Raw genomic sequence first — 11,444 nt, 5'->3', positions numbered from 1 at the left:
ATAGGCTCCAGCTTGCCTGCGACCCTGTAGAACAGGATAAAGCGGCTAGAGATAACGAAACGAGATCTTTAAACATGATCAGTAAGTATTCATAATAAAGATTGTGTTCTTGGATCTTGTGCTAAGAGACTTTAGAACTTGTGCTAAAAGACTTGTGCTAAAAGACTTGGACTAAATAACCATAAACTACACAAACTTCCTTTTTCTCCTATAACTCCAGTTCTTCCTCCTGATCGAAACTATTGTACTGCACTGAGTCCTTCAGTATGATGTCCCCAGCACAGCTGGCATTCTCTCTGAAAGGAACATCAACAAACCCCCCAACCTTTCTGAATGTATTGATGTTCTTGCCCTCTCCTTCCAGAATGATGTCATCCGAGATTTTGGCACCATCTCTTGCAAAAACTCTTGTGTTTTCCCTAAGTGTGATGTCATCAACATGTTTTGCTTCATCCTCATTCTCCTCTGGGATGGACTGAGGCAGACTTTCAGCATCGGAGTTGCTAAAGACGTAGCCAGGCAGGGTGAGGTGTGAGTGTGTACACATGCTGCGTGAGATGCAAGTGCTGCTTGTTCGTCCAGATGAGCGAAAAACTCGGTTAGTCATTAGGGCTGGGACCTGGGACTGAACACTGCTGTTGCTGTTTACACTTGTCAACACTGATCGGTAGCGATAATTAACCAGCACAACCGGACCCTTCCAGTCGAATGCTAATGTCCAACGCTGCCATGTCTTTCGTATCTCTGTCTGGACCTGAGGAAGAGTAAAGAGTATGTGTCATAAATTTGAAGCTCAAGGCAAACCTGAAAAACCTTGCAAAGTTTGTTTTTGTATTGACACTAGTTTTGGGCTTTATGTATTTCCTTCTTTGTGCTTTCAGCTCTTAGTTGTGTTCTGGCAGATGTGTTCTATTATTGATATTTTGTACTGTCAGATCAACATGGCTGAGAATTATTAGCAATTATTGACAGCGTACTTTCCTTTTCACTGTAAACAGGCTTAGAAGAAGTTCTGATGCTGCGTTAAGCAGATCTTTGACCTCAATACAGACAATTCAAAGAACAGAAATGTGCACAAGTGGCCATCTTGGTTTATTATGACTATAGTGTAAGTAAATGGCTTACGACCTGCTACTGTTCAACTGCAATTTGTTATGCCCAGGTCAGACGGCAGGCTGCAACTAGTTTTCAACTATTTGCATCTACCTGTGATGACAAAATCGCAGGTAGACGTAAGACTGGTCTTGTGTCGATGCACGACGATGCAAATAATGGCAGAGTGTTGCAGAAGGTCTTTAGTAGAGGCAGGTTGATGTAAGTGGATCACAATCTGTTCGCATTTGAGCTGCGATTCGCTTCCAATCAGTGCAAATAGCAGGTTGACACATGTACAGGCAGGTGGTCGTGCAACGCTTGAGCAACCAATCGCAGATTGAACAAGTCTTTAAAGATGGCTACGATGCATTGCAGGTACTGCACCTGCAAATAGTTTACAACAACCTGCGAGCAGTCTTATGGCCTTATATTTGTTAAAGGTTTTCTGTGTGCTGCGTCAACCTGCGTCTAGCTGCATCTGCTTCTGACTGGTTGCGTTCTGTCATAACAGCTTAAAAACTCTGCGTCTTGCAATACGTCTGACCACAATGAAGGATTTGATGCAAAATGCCTGTATCCACCTGCGATCTGTCGCCACTTGACTGATCGCAGGTCGCAGCATGCATCTTTCTGCCGTCTGACCTGGGCATTACATCATACATAATTGAATGAAGAGTCTGTGAAGGGGTCAATTGAATCTTCAATTGACTGGCTTTCAGTACGAATGCTTCCACATATGAGAACAGAGGCTTTGTTTGGTATGCCAGCTGCTGCTGAGACTGTCTGCACAGCAGCTAATTATCCAGATACGTACAGTAAGGGAGTACTCACAGGTCCTGGCTTTATCGGGGCTCTAAGACAGTTTGCATAGACTTTGTAATCAGCATGGGTGTCAGAGCTAACCCAAAGTGAAGGGTACATCACTCTGCTGATGTGTAAACAGAGATATTGCCTATAGTGCACAGCAACTCCAATGTGGAAATGCATCTTAATGCAATGAGTGGTGATGATAAGCAACGAAGCTTGTCTTTATAACCAAATTACCAATCAGAAAATATTTTGAAAAGAACCCATCCTATCAATTTTGCATGTTTCTCTAATAGCCTGTAATAGTAGCTGCAGTTCTGTAGTCAGTATAGCCAGCTGGTGTTGATCTCATGCCACTGTGTGGCAGACCTTTGAGTTTGGTAGTGGTCAATGTCTAAAATAACAAGATGCCTAGTAATTTGGTCATTATCTGGCACAAAACCACTGTAGTGCTCTGGGTTTTTGCATAGAGGCACCAATATGGTGTCTAACTCCACACATTTGTTGTTGTCTCTCTGAAACACGCTGGTTCAATGCATCCCATTTGAGATCATTCTTTTTGTGATCAACATTTTCTTTTTATTGGTAGATTTGATAATTCAAACAGACATTGTAATCTTTAGATGTAAGATAACACAGTACAGTACGTCAACTGTCATTGGACAACACTAAACAAAAGACAAAAAAGACACAAAAAACTAACAAACAAATAGAAAAAAACAAAACAAAAAACATTCCCCTTTTACAAAACACAAAATTAAAATGAAATACAATAAAAATAATAGACAGAAATTAATCAAGGGTCTTGGTTTCTTTTAAGAGGTCTTGAATAGATCTAGTCATGCTTGACCATGCCTGAACAGTTCTCGGTTTGGCCTTGTTGAGGCACGCAGTTGTGCGCTCCAGAGAGGTTACGTGCTGGTATGAAGTGAGCCAGTATTCTTTTAGGGGTAGAGTGGGGAGATACCAGTGTTTTAAAATTGCCTTTTTTGCAGCTGTGAATCCTGCCAGCAGTAATCTACGCTGGTTGAGAGTGAGAGATAGCTGAGAGTCATCATTAAGAAGGCAAAGACCTGGGTCGGGCTGTATGTTAATATCTAGCAACTCTGATAATAGGGGGAGTATTTCAGTCCAAAATTGCTTAATTGGGGTGCACTCCCAAAACATGTGCATCGTTGTACCAACTGTTCGATCTGAACAAAGAGTGCACTCAGGACTAGATGTTATTTTCATTTGAAAACACTTTAAAGGGGTAGCATAAGCTCTATGTATCAGTTTGAAGTGTATAAGTTGGTGAGCCAAATTTTTTGATGAGTCGCATATGTTTTCCCATATATTTTCCCATTCTGGTATTACACCAAAAGAGTTTAGTTCTTGTTCCTATATGTTTTCTACAGCTAAGTTTTTGGATGTATGAGTAATTAAAGCATTATAGATATTGGTTACCGTCCCTCTTGAGTACTGAATAGGATTGTGGCAGCGGGGGCGTGGTCAAGCGCCGGTCTGTGACAGGAGGGCGGAGTTGGGGAAGGTAAGTGGCAGAATCGCTTCACCTGAGTGTGATTAACCTATGTTTTGTGTGTGTTCTCCCCAGTAAACCGCGCCTTATTTAAGGAGGGAGAGTGAGAGCAGAGGGGGGTGATTTTCCAGAGGAGACGACAGTCTGTGTGCGGGCGCGAGTCAGCCTCTGAGAGATTGAATTATATGTTAAACTGAAAAGTTTGGCAATAAAAGCCAGTTGTTTTCATCCTGATCTCTGTCCTGCCGTCTTCTGTGCTCCACCCACACATTGTACCCGCTACAAGGATTTATCCACTTCTCCATAGGATGTTCAGGGATTGGTTTGTCCCAGGGTACCCCATATGCTTTCATGGCTGATCTTAGTCTAAGATAAAGGAAGTAGGAAGTGCCTGGCAAATTGAGGTCAGTTTATATGTCTAGAAAGGTGCGCAAGGCTTTGTCATCAAATAAATCACCAAAGATAGCAACCCCTTTTTGAGACCACTGAGGGAAGACAAAGGGTGTCCCGCCTGACTGGAAGTGGTAGTTGTTCCATAATGGTGACATTTTATGAAACAGACATGTTATATCTAGTATTTTCTCAGTTTTTCTCCATACATTAAGTGAATTAGTTATAATGCTTCCATAATGTAGCTGTACATGTTTGAGTCCTATTCCTGTGTAAGGCAAGTCTTGTAGTCTGTGTGGTTTGACTCTCTCTGCCTCTATAGCCCTCCATGGAACTTGGGAATCTGGGCGTCTCCATACGGTCTAATTTGGAAGGCATGGTAGTAAAAATTTAGGTTTGGTACAGCTAGGCCCCAATCAAGTTTGTTTCTTTGCAATGTTGTTAATTTAATTCTAGGATGTTTTCCACCCCAAATAAATTGTGATATAAGAGAATGCATATCAGATATATATTTAGGGGGCACAGCCACTGGAATCATAAAAAATAGAAAGTTTATACGTGGTAAGACATTCATTTTAATGGTAGATATTCTGCCTTGCATTGACACTTGGAGAGACCCCCACCTTTTCAAATCCTGCTCAATTTTCTTTTTTACTCCATAAAAATTTTCTTTTACAATTTGATTTATGTTGGGGAAAATTTTTATGCCCAGGTAGGTGAAGGATGTGCAGACGGGGATCCCAGGGGGCGTGGGGATGTTTATTGCTGCTGCATTAAGAGAAAGAAGAAAAGATTTAATCCAGTTTATTTTATACCCTGAGATGTTATGGAACTCATGGAAGAGATTGAGGAGATTTGTTAAAGATTTCTGAATATTGGAAAAGAACAGAAGGCAGTCGTCCACATACAAGGAGACATGATGTCTGGAGAGACCTACATTAATGGGGGACACTGACTGGCTTTCCCTAATAGCCTGTGCCAGAGGTTCTAGAGATAGGGCGAACAATAGGGGTGAACATGGATCACCCTGCCTTGTTCCTCTTTTCAGGGCAAAGGCTGGTGATTGGACAGAACCTGTGAGAACACAGACTGTTGCCCCTTTATATAACGTCTGTAACATAGAAATAAATGTTTCCCCAAACCCAAACCTCTCCAGGACCATCCATAAATTATGCAATTCCAGACGGTCAAAGGCTTTTTCGGCGTCCAATGAGAATACTGCACAGTCTTCTTTTAGTGTATGAGCTACCTCAATGATATATAAGAGTCTTCTTAAGTTATCAGAAGCAAACCTGCTTTTCATGAATCCTGTTTGGTCAAAGTGCATGAGTTTGCCCACAACGGTTTCCAATCTAGTGGCAAGAACCTTGGAGTAGACTTTTATGTCCCCACAAATAAGAGAGATGGGTCAATAACTACCACATTCGAGTGGGTCTTTGCCTTTTTTTAGGAGGACGGTAATTAGTGCATTGCGCTGATCTCTATGAAATGATCCTTCTTTAACTGCATAATTAATAGAATCTAATATAAGGGGCCCTACCTGATTCCAGAATGTTAGATAGAATTCTGTTGGTAGACCATCCAGACCAGGTGACTTGCCTACATTTAAAGATTTGACAGCTGACTCCAGCTCTTTCAATGTTATAGGAGATCCCAAATCTTCCCTGTCTTCATCATCTAACTTGGGTAATGCTAAGTTTTGGAGAAAGATGCTGCCACTAGTGTTTACTTGTCCTTCTGATGTATTACTGTAAAATGTTTTAAATACATTGTTAATGTCATTGGGTTGTGTCACAACTTGACCTTCAGGTGTTCGAATTGCATTAATAAATGCTTTAGATTCACATTGTTTCAATCTAAGGGCTAGTAACCTGCTTGGGCGATCACCTTCAAAGTAATATTTTTGCTGTGTTCTATGTATAAGAAATTCTGTCTTTTCTATTGAAAGATTCTTATATTCCCCTCTAAGTGCAGTAAGCAAGCTTGTGTTGGTCACCAGAGGTGTCGTAGTTTGATCTTTTTCTATTTGTTCAATTCGTTTTTCTATTTCGTTAAGCTGCTTGTTACGTTCTTTTTGTAGCTTAGAGGAGAACCCAATGCATACTCCTCGTATAAAGCATTTAGCTGATTCCCACATAATTTGCGCATTAGTTGAGCTTTCTTTATTGTGAATAATAAATTCCTCCAACTGTTCTGTCATTTGTGAGATAAATGTTTTGTTGCTGATAAGTGTTAAATCTCCATCTTCTCGCTTTGGGGTGCTTAATAATTGGTGTTAATGTGCAAGTAACTGGGGCATGGTCTGAAATCAAAATGGGGAGCATATTGACATGAATCATGTTGTTTATTAAGGAGGAACTAACAAATATATAGTCAATGCAGGAGGATGTGCTATGACGGCTTGAGTGGAAGGAATAAGCTTTAATATTAGCATTACGGAAATGCCAGAGATCCACCAAATTCAGATCAGTAATAAATGCCTTTAGGGATAGTGATGAGGGTGGAGGAGTACCCAGTGGTGTATTAGACCGGTCCCACTCTGGGCATAAGGTTGTATTAAAATCACCTGCTACGATGCTATGACAGTCATGGTATTTCAAGAGGGAGTTACTAATGGATGGCAGAAAATCATCTTCATGAGTGTTGGGTGCATATACGTTAGCTAGTAAGATCTTTGAATAATTAATAGAGAGTAATACATATACAAATCTACCAGTCTGGTCACTACCATTATCCAGTACTTTGAATTGTAGTTTTCTTTCAGCAAGAATGAGCACACCCCTTGACTTGGAGGTGGCGCAGGAATGAGCTACTACTTTATAATACTTATTTTGGAAACGCTGTACACTAGATTATGTCAGGTGTGTTTCCTGAATGAGCGCAATAGACACTTTCCTGCGCCGGAGGAATTCCAGACATCGGGTGCGCTTGATTGGTGAATTCAGCCCTCTAACATTCCAGGCCATAATGTTTAAGTTGGCCATTCAGATAGCAGGTAAGTGTAGGAAGGAATATCAAAAGACCCAAAAAGAAAAACAAATAATATACACAGGGGAATGCATGACATAATTCGTACTGTCTCGGGAACAATATGACGCACGTTAAAACGTGCAACAAAACTATATACAGAGAGGCAATCCGCCAGGCTCCCGTGGAGCCAAAGGATTGCAACAAGGCATAGACGTTATCCATTCCGGATGTGTGTGGATGCGAGGCAGTCCTCAACGACCTTAGATTTTAAAGTTGTTAGTGCTCTCCAAAATGAACAGTCCGTGTCATTAATTAGTCCGAGCGATTAAACGTCAACCAAAAATCAATTATGTGAAATTAAATATGTATATGCATGAAACACAGAGAGTCTCCAAAGACAGATAGCCCATTGGGCGGTTTATCATCAAATATGCTGACAGTCCAAAGTTTAGGAAGACATACCCGTCTTTAGACCGCGTATGCATGAAAGACAAATAGTCCGCCAGAGCAGTCTGCTTTAGAAGGGAGGCTAACCAGTCCAAATTCCCATGTCAATCAACGAATATATCAAACCAAGATTAAATAACCAGAAAAAAAGAAAACAAACTAGGCTATAGGCATACGGTACATCACCATTACTTGACTGGTGCACCACGGCTCACTGCTGGGGCGATGTGTCCATCTCGTCGGCGTCTGGGTCAAGTTGAGGGGTAGCTGCATGGGCCGTGGTGATGGAGGGCTGTTTCTGGAGAGAATTGAGAAAGTCTTCGGCGTCAGAAGGACTGCTGAATTCCATGTTCCGTCCTCGGTAGGTCACTTTTAGTTGAGCAGGGTAGCGCAGAAACGGCTGTAGTCCGATTGAGTTCATTTTCTTGTATACTGGAGTGAATGCCTTTCTCTTGTCGGTTGTATCCTTGCTGTAGTCGGGGAAAAACAACAGCTCCTGGTCTTTATGTTTAGTGGGTTGTTCTCTCGCTCCCTTCAGGATTGCTTGGCGGTCTGTGTAGTTTAGTAATTTGAAGATGAGAGTTCGGGGGCGATTGTTATCCTTCTTAGCAGCGCTGTAAACTCTGTGCGCTCGCTCTATGCGAATGGGTTGGTCTTTCAGTGATGGGATCCATTTAGGCAGGTTCTCTGTTAAAAAGCCAATTGCGTCTGGTCCTTCTTCCCCTTCTTTCAGGCCAACCAGTCTGATATTAGACATTCGGCTGTGGTCTTCCATCTGGGTCATTTTGGAAGTGAGGTTGCTTACCTCTAGGTTTAGCGTAGTGATCTGGTGCTTGCTAGCTCTTAGCGCAGCCTGCAGAGACTCAACTTTAGCCGCATTGTTTTGAATAGCTTTTTGTGAACAGTTCATATCCTCAGTTAGAGCTCTCAGACTAGTCTCCGCGTTGTGCATTTGTATTTTCAGTTCGTTTAATTGCGGGATTAAGATACTGTTGATGGCTTCCTTCACAGCTGCCTGGATCAATAAATTTAGCTCGCTCTGTTGTTCTTGCAATGCCATTTTGACCGCAGAAGCAATCACATCCTCGATGTCCTCCTTCGGCATGGTAACCATGGGCTTTTTCTTTAATGGTGACATGCTTTCGCCCTCTTGTTTTCCTCCCACTTTTCCTTGTGCCATACTGCCTATAATGCTGATGAAAATTGGTTGAGTTTTTGAAATAATAATACATTTAAGGTGTTGTTGAGGAAGAGCTAGTCAGCTACACATGCATTGCAGTTCGATGTCACTCCGGAAGTCCCCATTTGAGATCATTCTGAATTTCCAGGGTTTCAGTGGTTGAACCAGCCAGCACCACATTAACAAACCCAGTGATCAACCACACATCACTGCTTGGTTAGTGTTTCTTGTAGGATTTCTGCGCCCACTGCACTTGCAGTTATGAGCATCGTCTCATTAAGGGTCAGGAGCAACTGTGCCCCATGTAAGGGATACAACCAACATTGATTGATTGATTCTAAACAGTAAAGAAAAATAAATAAATAAATAAATAAATAAAAATAAAGAAATGCAATAATCAAAACATAGTCATGAACAAACAGGATAGCATAGCCACAAGGCAATAACATACCGTATTTACCAGACTATACAGCGCATCGGAATATACACCGCACCCACTAAATTTTAAAAGAAAAAAAATATTTTTACATTACATTAACCGCACCAGACTATAAGCAGCAGATATATACATTGTGAATGAGATATTTACACAGAAAGATTTTGTAAATGTTTATTTACATACTTTAATTGTTTCCAAACAGTGCCTGTAACACGGCAGTAAAACGGCTGATCGAACAAAACAGAAAAGTCATTAATGTTTTTATTCATCCTCCTCCTATGCACTGAAACCACTGAAGTCTTCTTCAGTGTCGGAGTTGAAGAGCCTCAGAACATCTCCGTCACACACCTTTTCAGTCTCTCCGTCTGTGTCACTCTCAATGTCACTTTCATCTCGAGGCACAGTTACCGATGAAGTTGCGCTGTCACTTTCATCTCGAGGCACAGTTACCGATGAAGTTGCGCTGTTCTCTCCACGCAGCAGTCCAGCCTTTCGAAACCCCTTGGTGATCGTGGATTCTTTCACACTGCTCCACGCTTTTAGGATCCACTGGCAGACCTCAGAAAAGAATGCTCTTCACATGCGGCCAGTTTTTGTGAATGATTTCTCGCCGCTGGTCATCCAAGCCTCCCACTCACTTCGGAGTGCCGTTTTAAATGCACGATTCACACTGATGTCGAGTGGCTGCAAAAACTTAGTTGTACCTCCAGGAATCACAGCTGGAATTGAGTTTGTTCTCTTGATGGCTGCTTTCACAGAATCTGTTATATGGGCCCTCAGACTGTCCAAAACAAGCAATGATTTTTTCCAGTGAAAAAAATCCTCCCGGGCGCTTACTGTAGCACTCTGTCAGCCATTCAGTCATTAGGCTTTCTATCATCCACCCTTTTTTTGTTAACTTTAACAACTATGCCTTTCGGAAATTTTTCTTTTGGCATAGTCATCCGCTTGAAAATCACCATTGGTGGAAGCTTCTGTCCGGATGCGGTACAGCTCAAAACACACGTGAAATGCGTTCTCTCGTGGTCAGTTGTTTTCATCATAATGGATGACGCTCCTGTCTTGTTAACAGTTCTAGTTAAAGGCAGGTCAAACGTTAAAGGTACTTCATCCATATTTATGACGTCTGGTCCGATGGAATTTTCGGCTAGTTTTGTTTCAATAAATTTGTGGAAGTTTGCAACTTTTTCTTCGTAGTCGGGAGGGAGTTGCTGACAGACAGTCGTCCGCGCCCTGATGGACAGATCTTTTCGTCTCATAAATCTAAAACATCATGATGGTCCACCTTTAAAATCTTCAATACCCATTTTGCTGGTGATTGTTTTAGCTTTCAGTCGGATTTGCACGGTGGATACACCCCGGCCGTCTGCTCTCTGTGTGTTCACCCAGTCCTCAAGAACATTTTCAAGTTTAGGCCATCTGCTTTTATGACCTCTGAAAGCCTTTGTTGTTCTTTGGCATTGAATCAGTTCTTCACGCTGCCGTCTCCAACGTCTCACCATTGATTCATTAACGCCAAGCTTACGTGCAGCAGCTCTATTTCCTTCTTGGATAGACAGATCGATAGCTTTCAACTTAAAAGCTGCATCATATGCTTTTCTTCGTGTACTTTCCATGATGAGGGTGTGAAAAATATTTTGTGTTCGTGAGTGTTGTGCTGCTTGCATCTTCTTCTTTATATTGACCTCTTGCGTCTGTCATGTTTTTGCGCCCCCTGATGGCAGTTAGCGAAGAAAAATCTATAGATAAGCCGCATTATTGTTGTACAATCCGCAGGGTTCAAAGCGTGGGAAAAAAGTAGTGGCTTATAGTCCGGTAAATACGGTAATAATGGTTGGAAAGGATTAGGAAGAAGTAAATAACTTATCAAATCCTAACCCTCTATACTACTGCTAATCAAATGTCATTTTTCACCATAATAAATATATATTAAAGAAAACAAAAGCATTAAACAAAAAAGAAAACCTACCAACATACCAAGACATACCAACATGGTATAATATAGACCAAATCAATCATATATACAAATACTTATTATGTTATACATATATACACACATACAATACATATATACAGTACATACATATAACTATACACATATCCATATGTACACAGACACCCATAATATCATATAATTATGTGTATATATAATTATGTTTATATATATATATATATATATATATATATATATATATATATATATATACATACACACACATATATATATATATATATATATATATATATATATATATATATATATATATATATATATATCATCTCATTATCTCTAGCCGCTTTATCCTGTTCTACAGGGTCGCAGGCAAGCTGGAGCCTATCCCAGCTGACTACGGGCGAAAGGCGGGGTACACCCTGGACAAGTCGCCAGGTCATCACAGGGCTGACACATAGACACAGACAACCATTCACACTCACATTCACACCTACGGTCAATTTAGAGTCACCAGTTAACCTAACCTGCATGTCTTTGGACTGTGGGGGAAACCGGAGCACCCGGAGGAAACCCACGCGGACACGGGGAGAACATGCAAACTCCACACAGAAAGGCCCTCGCCGGCCACGGGGCTCAAACCCGG

General features: G+C 41.3%; 1 protein-coding gene across 1 annotated transcript in view; it reads right to left on the bottom strand.

Moving 5' to 3' along the window:
• Positions 1-208: 208 nt before the first annotated feature.
• pth2rb (parathyroid hormone 2 receptor b) overlaps positions 209-11,444 on the bottom strand; it is a 158,825-nt gene continuing 147,589 nt past the window's right edge. The window contains exon 17 of the mRNA XM_060911211.1: positions 209-754. Within this exon, the coding sequence (XP_060767194.1) occupies positions 209-754 (546 nt within the window). The remainder of the gene's footprint in view (positions 755-11,444) is intronic.

This window comes from Neoarius graeffei, chromosome 27 (genome assembly GCF_027579695.1).
Source record: "Neoarius graeffei isolate fNeoGra1 chromosome 27, fNeoGra1.pri, whole genome shotgun sequence".
Classification (NCBI taxonomy): domain Eukaryota; kingdom Metazoa; phylum Chordata; class Actinopteri; order Siluriformes; family Ariidae; genus Neoarius; species Neoarius graeffei.
The sequence above is the reverse complement of the archived record's forward strand: the minus strand, read 5'-3'. Positions and strand labels throughout refer to the sequence as shown.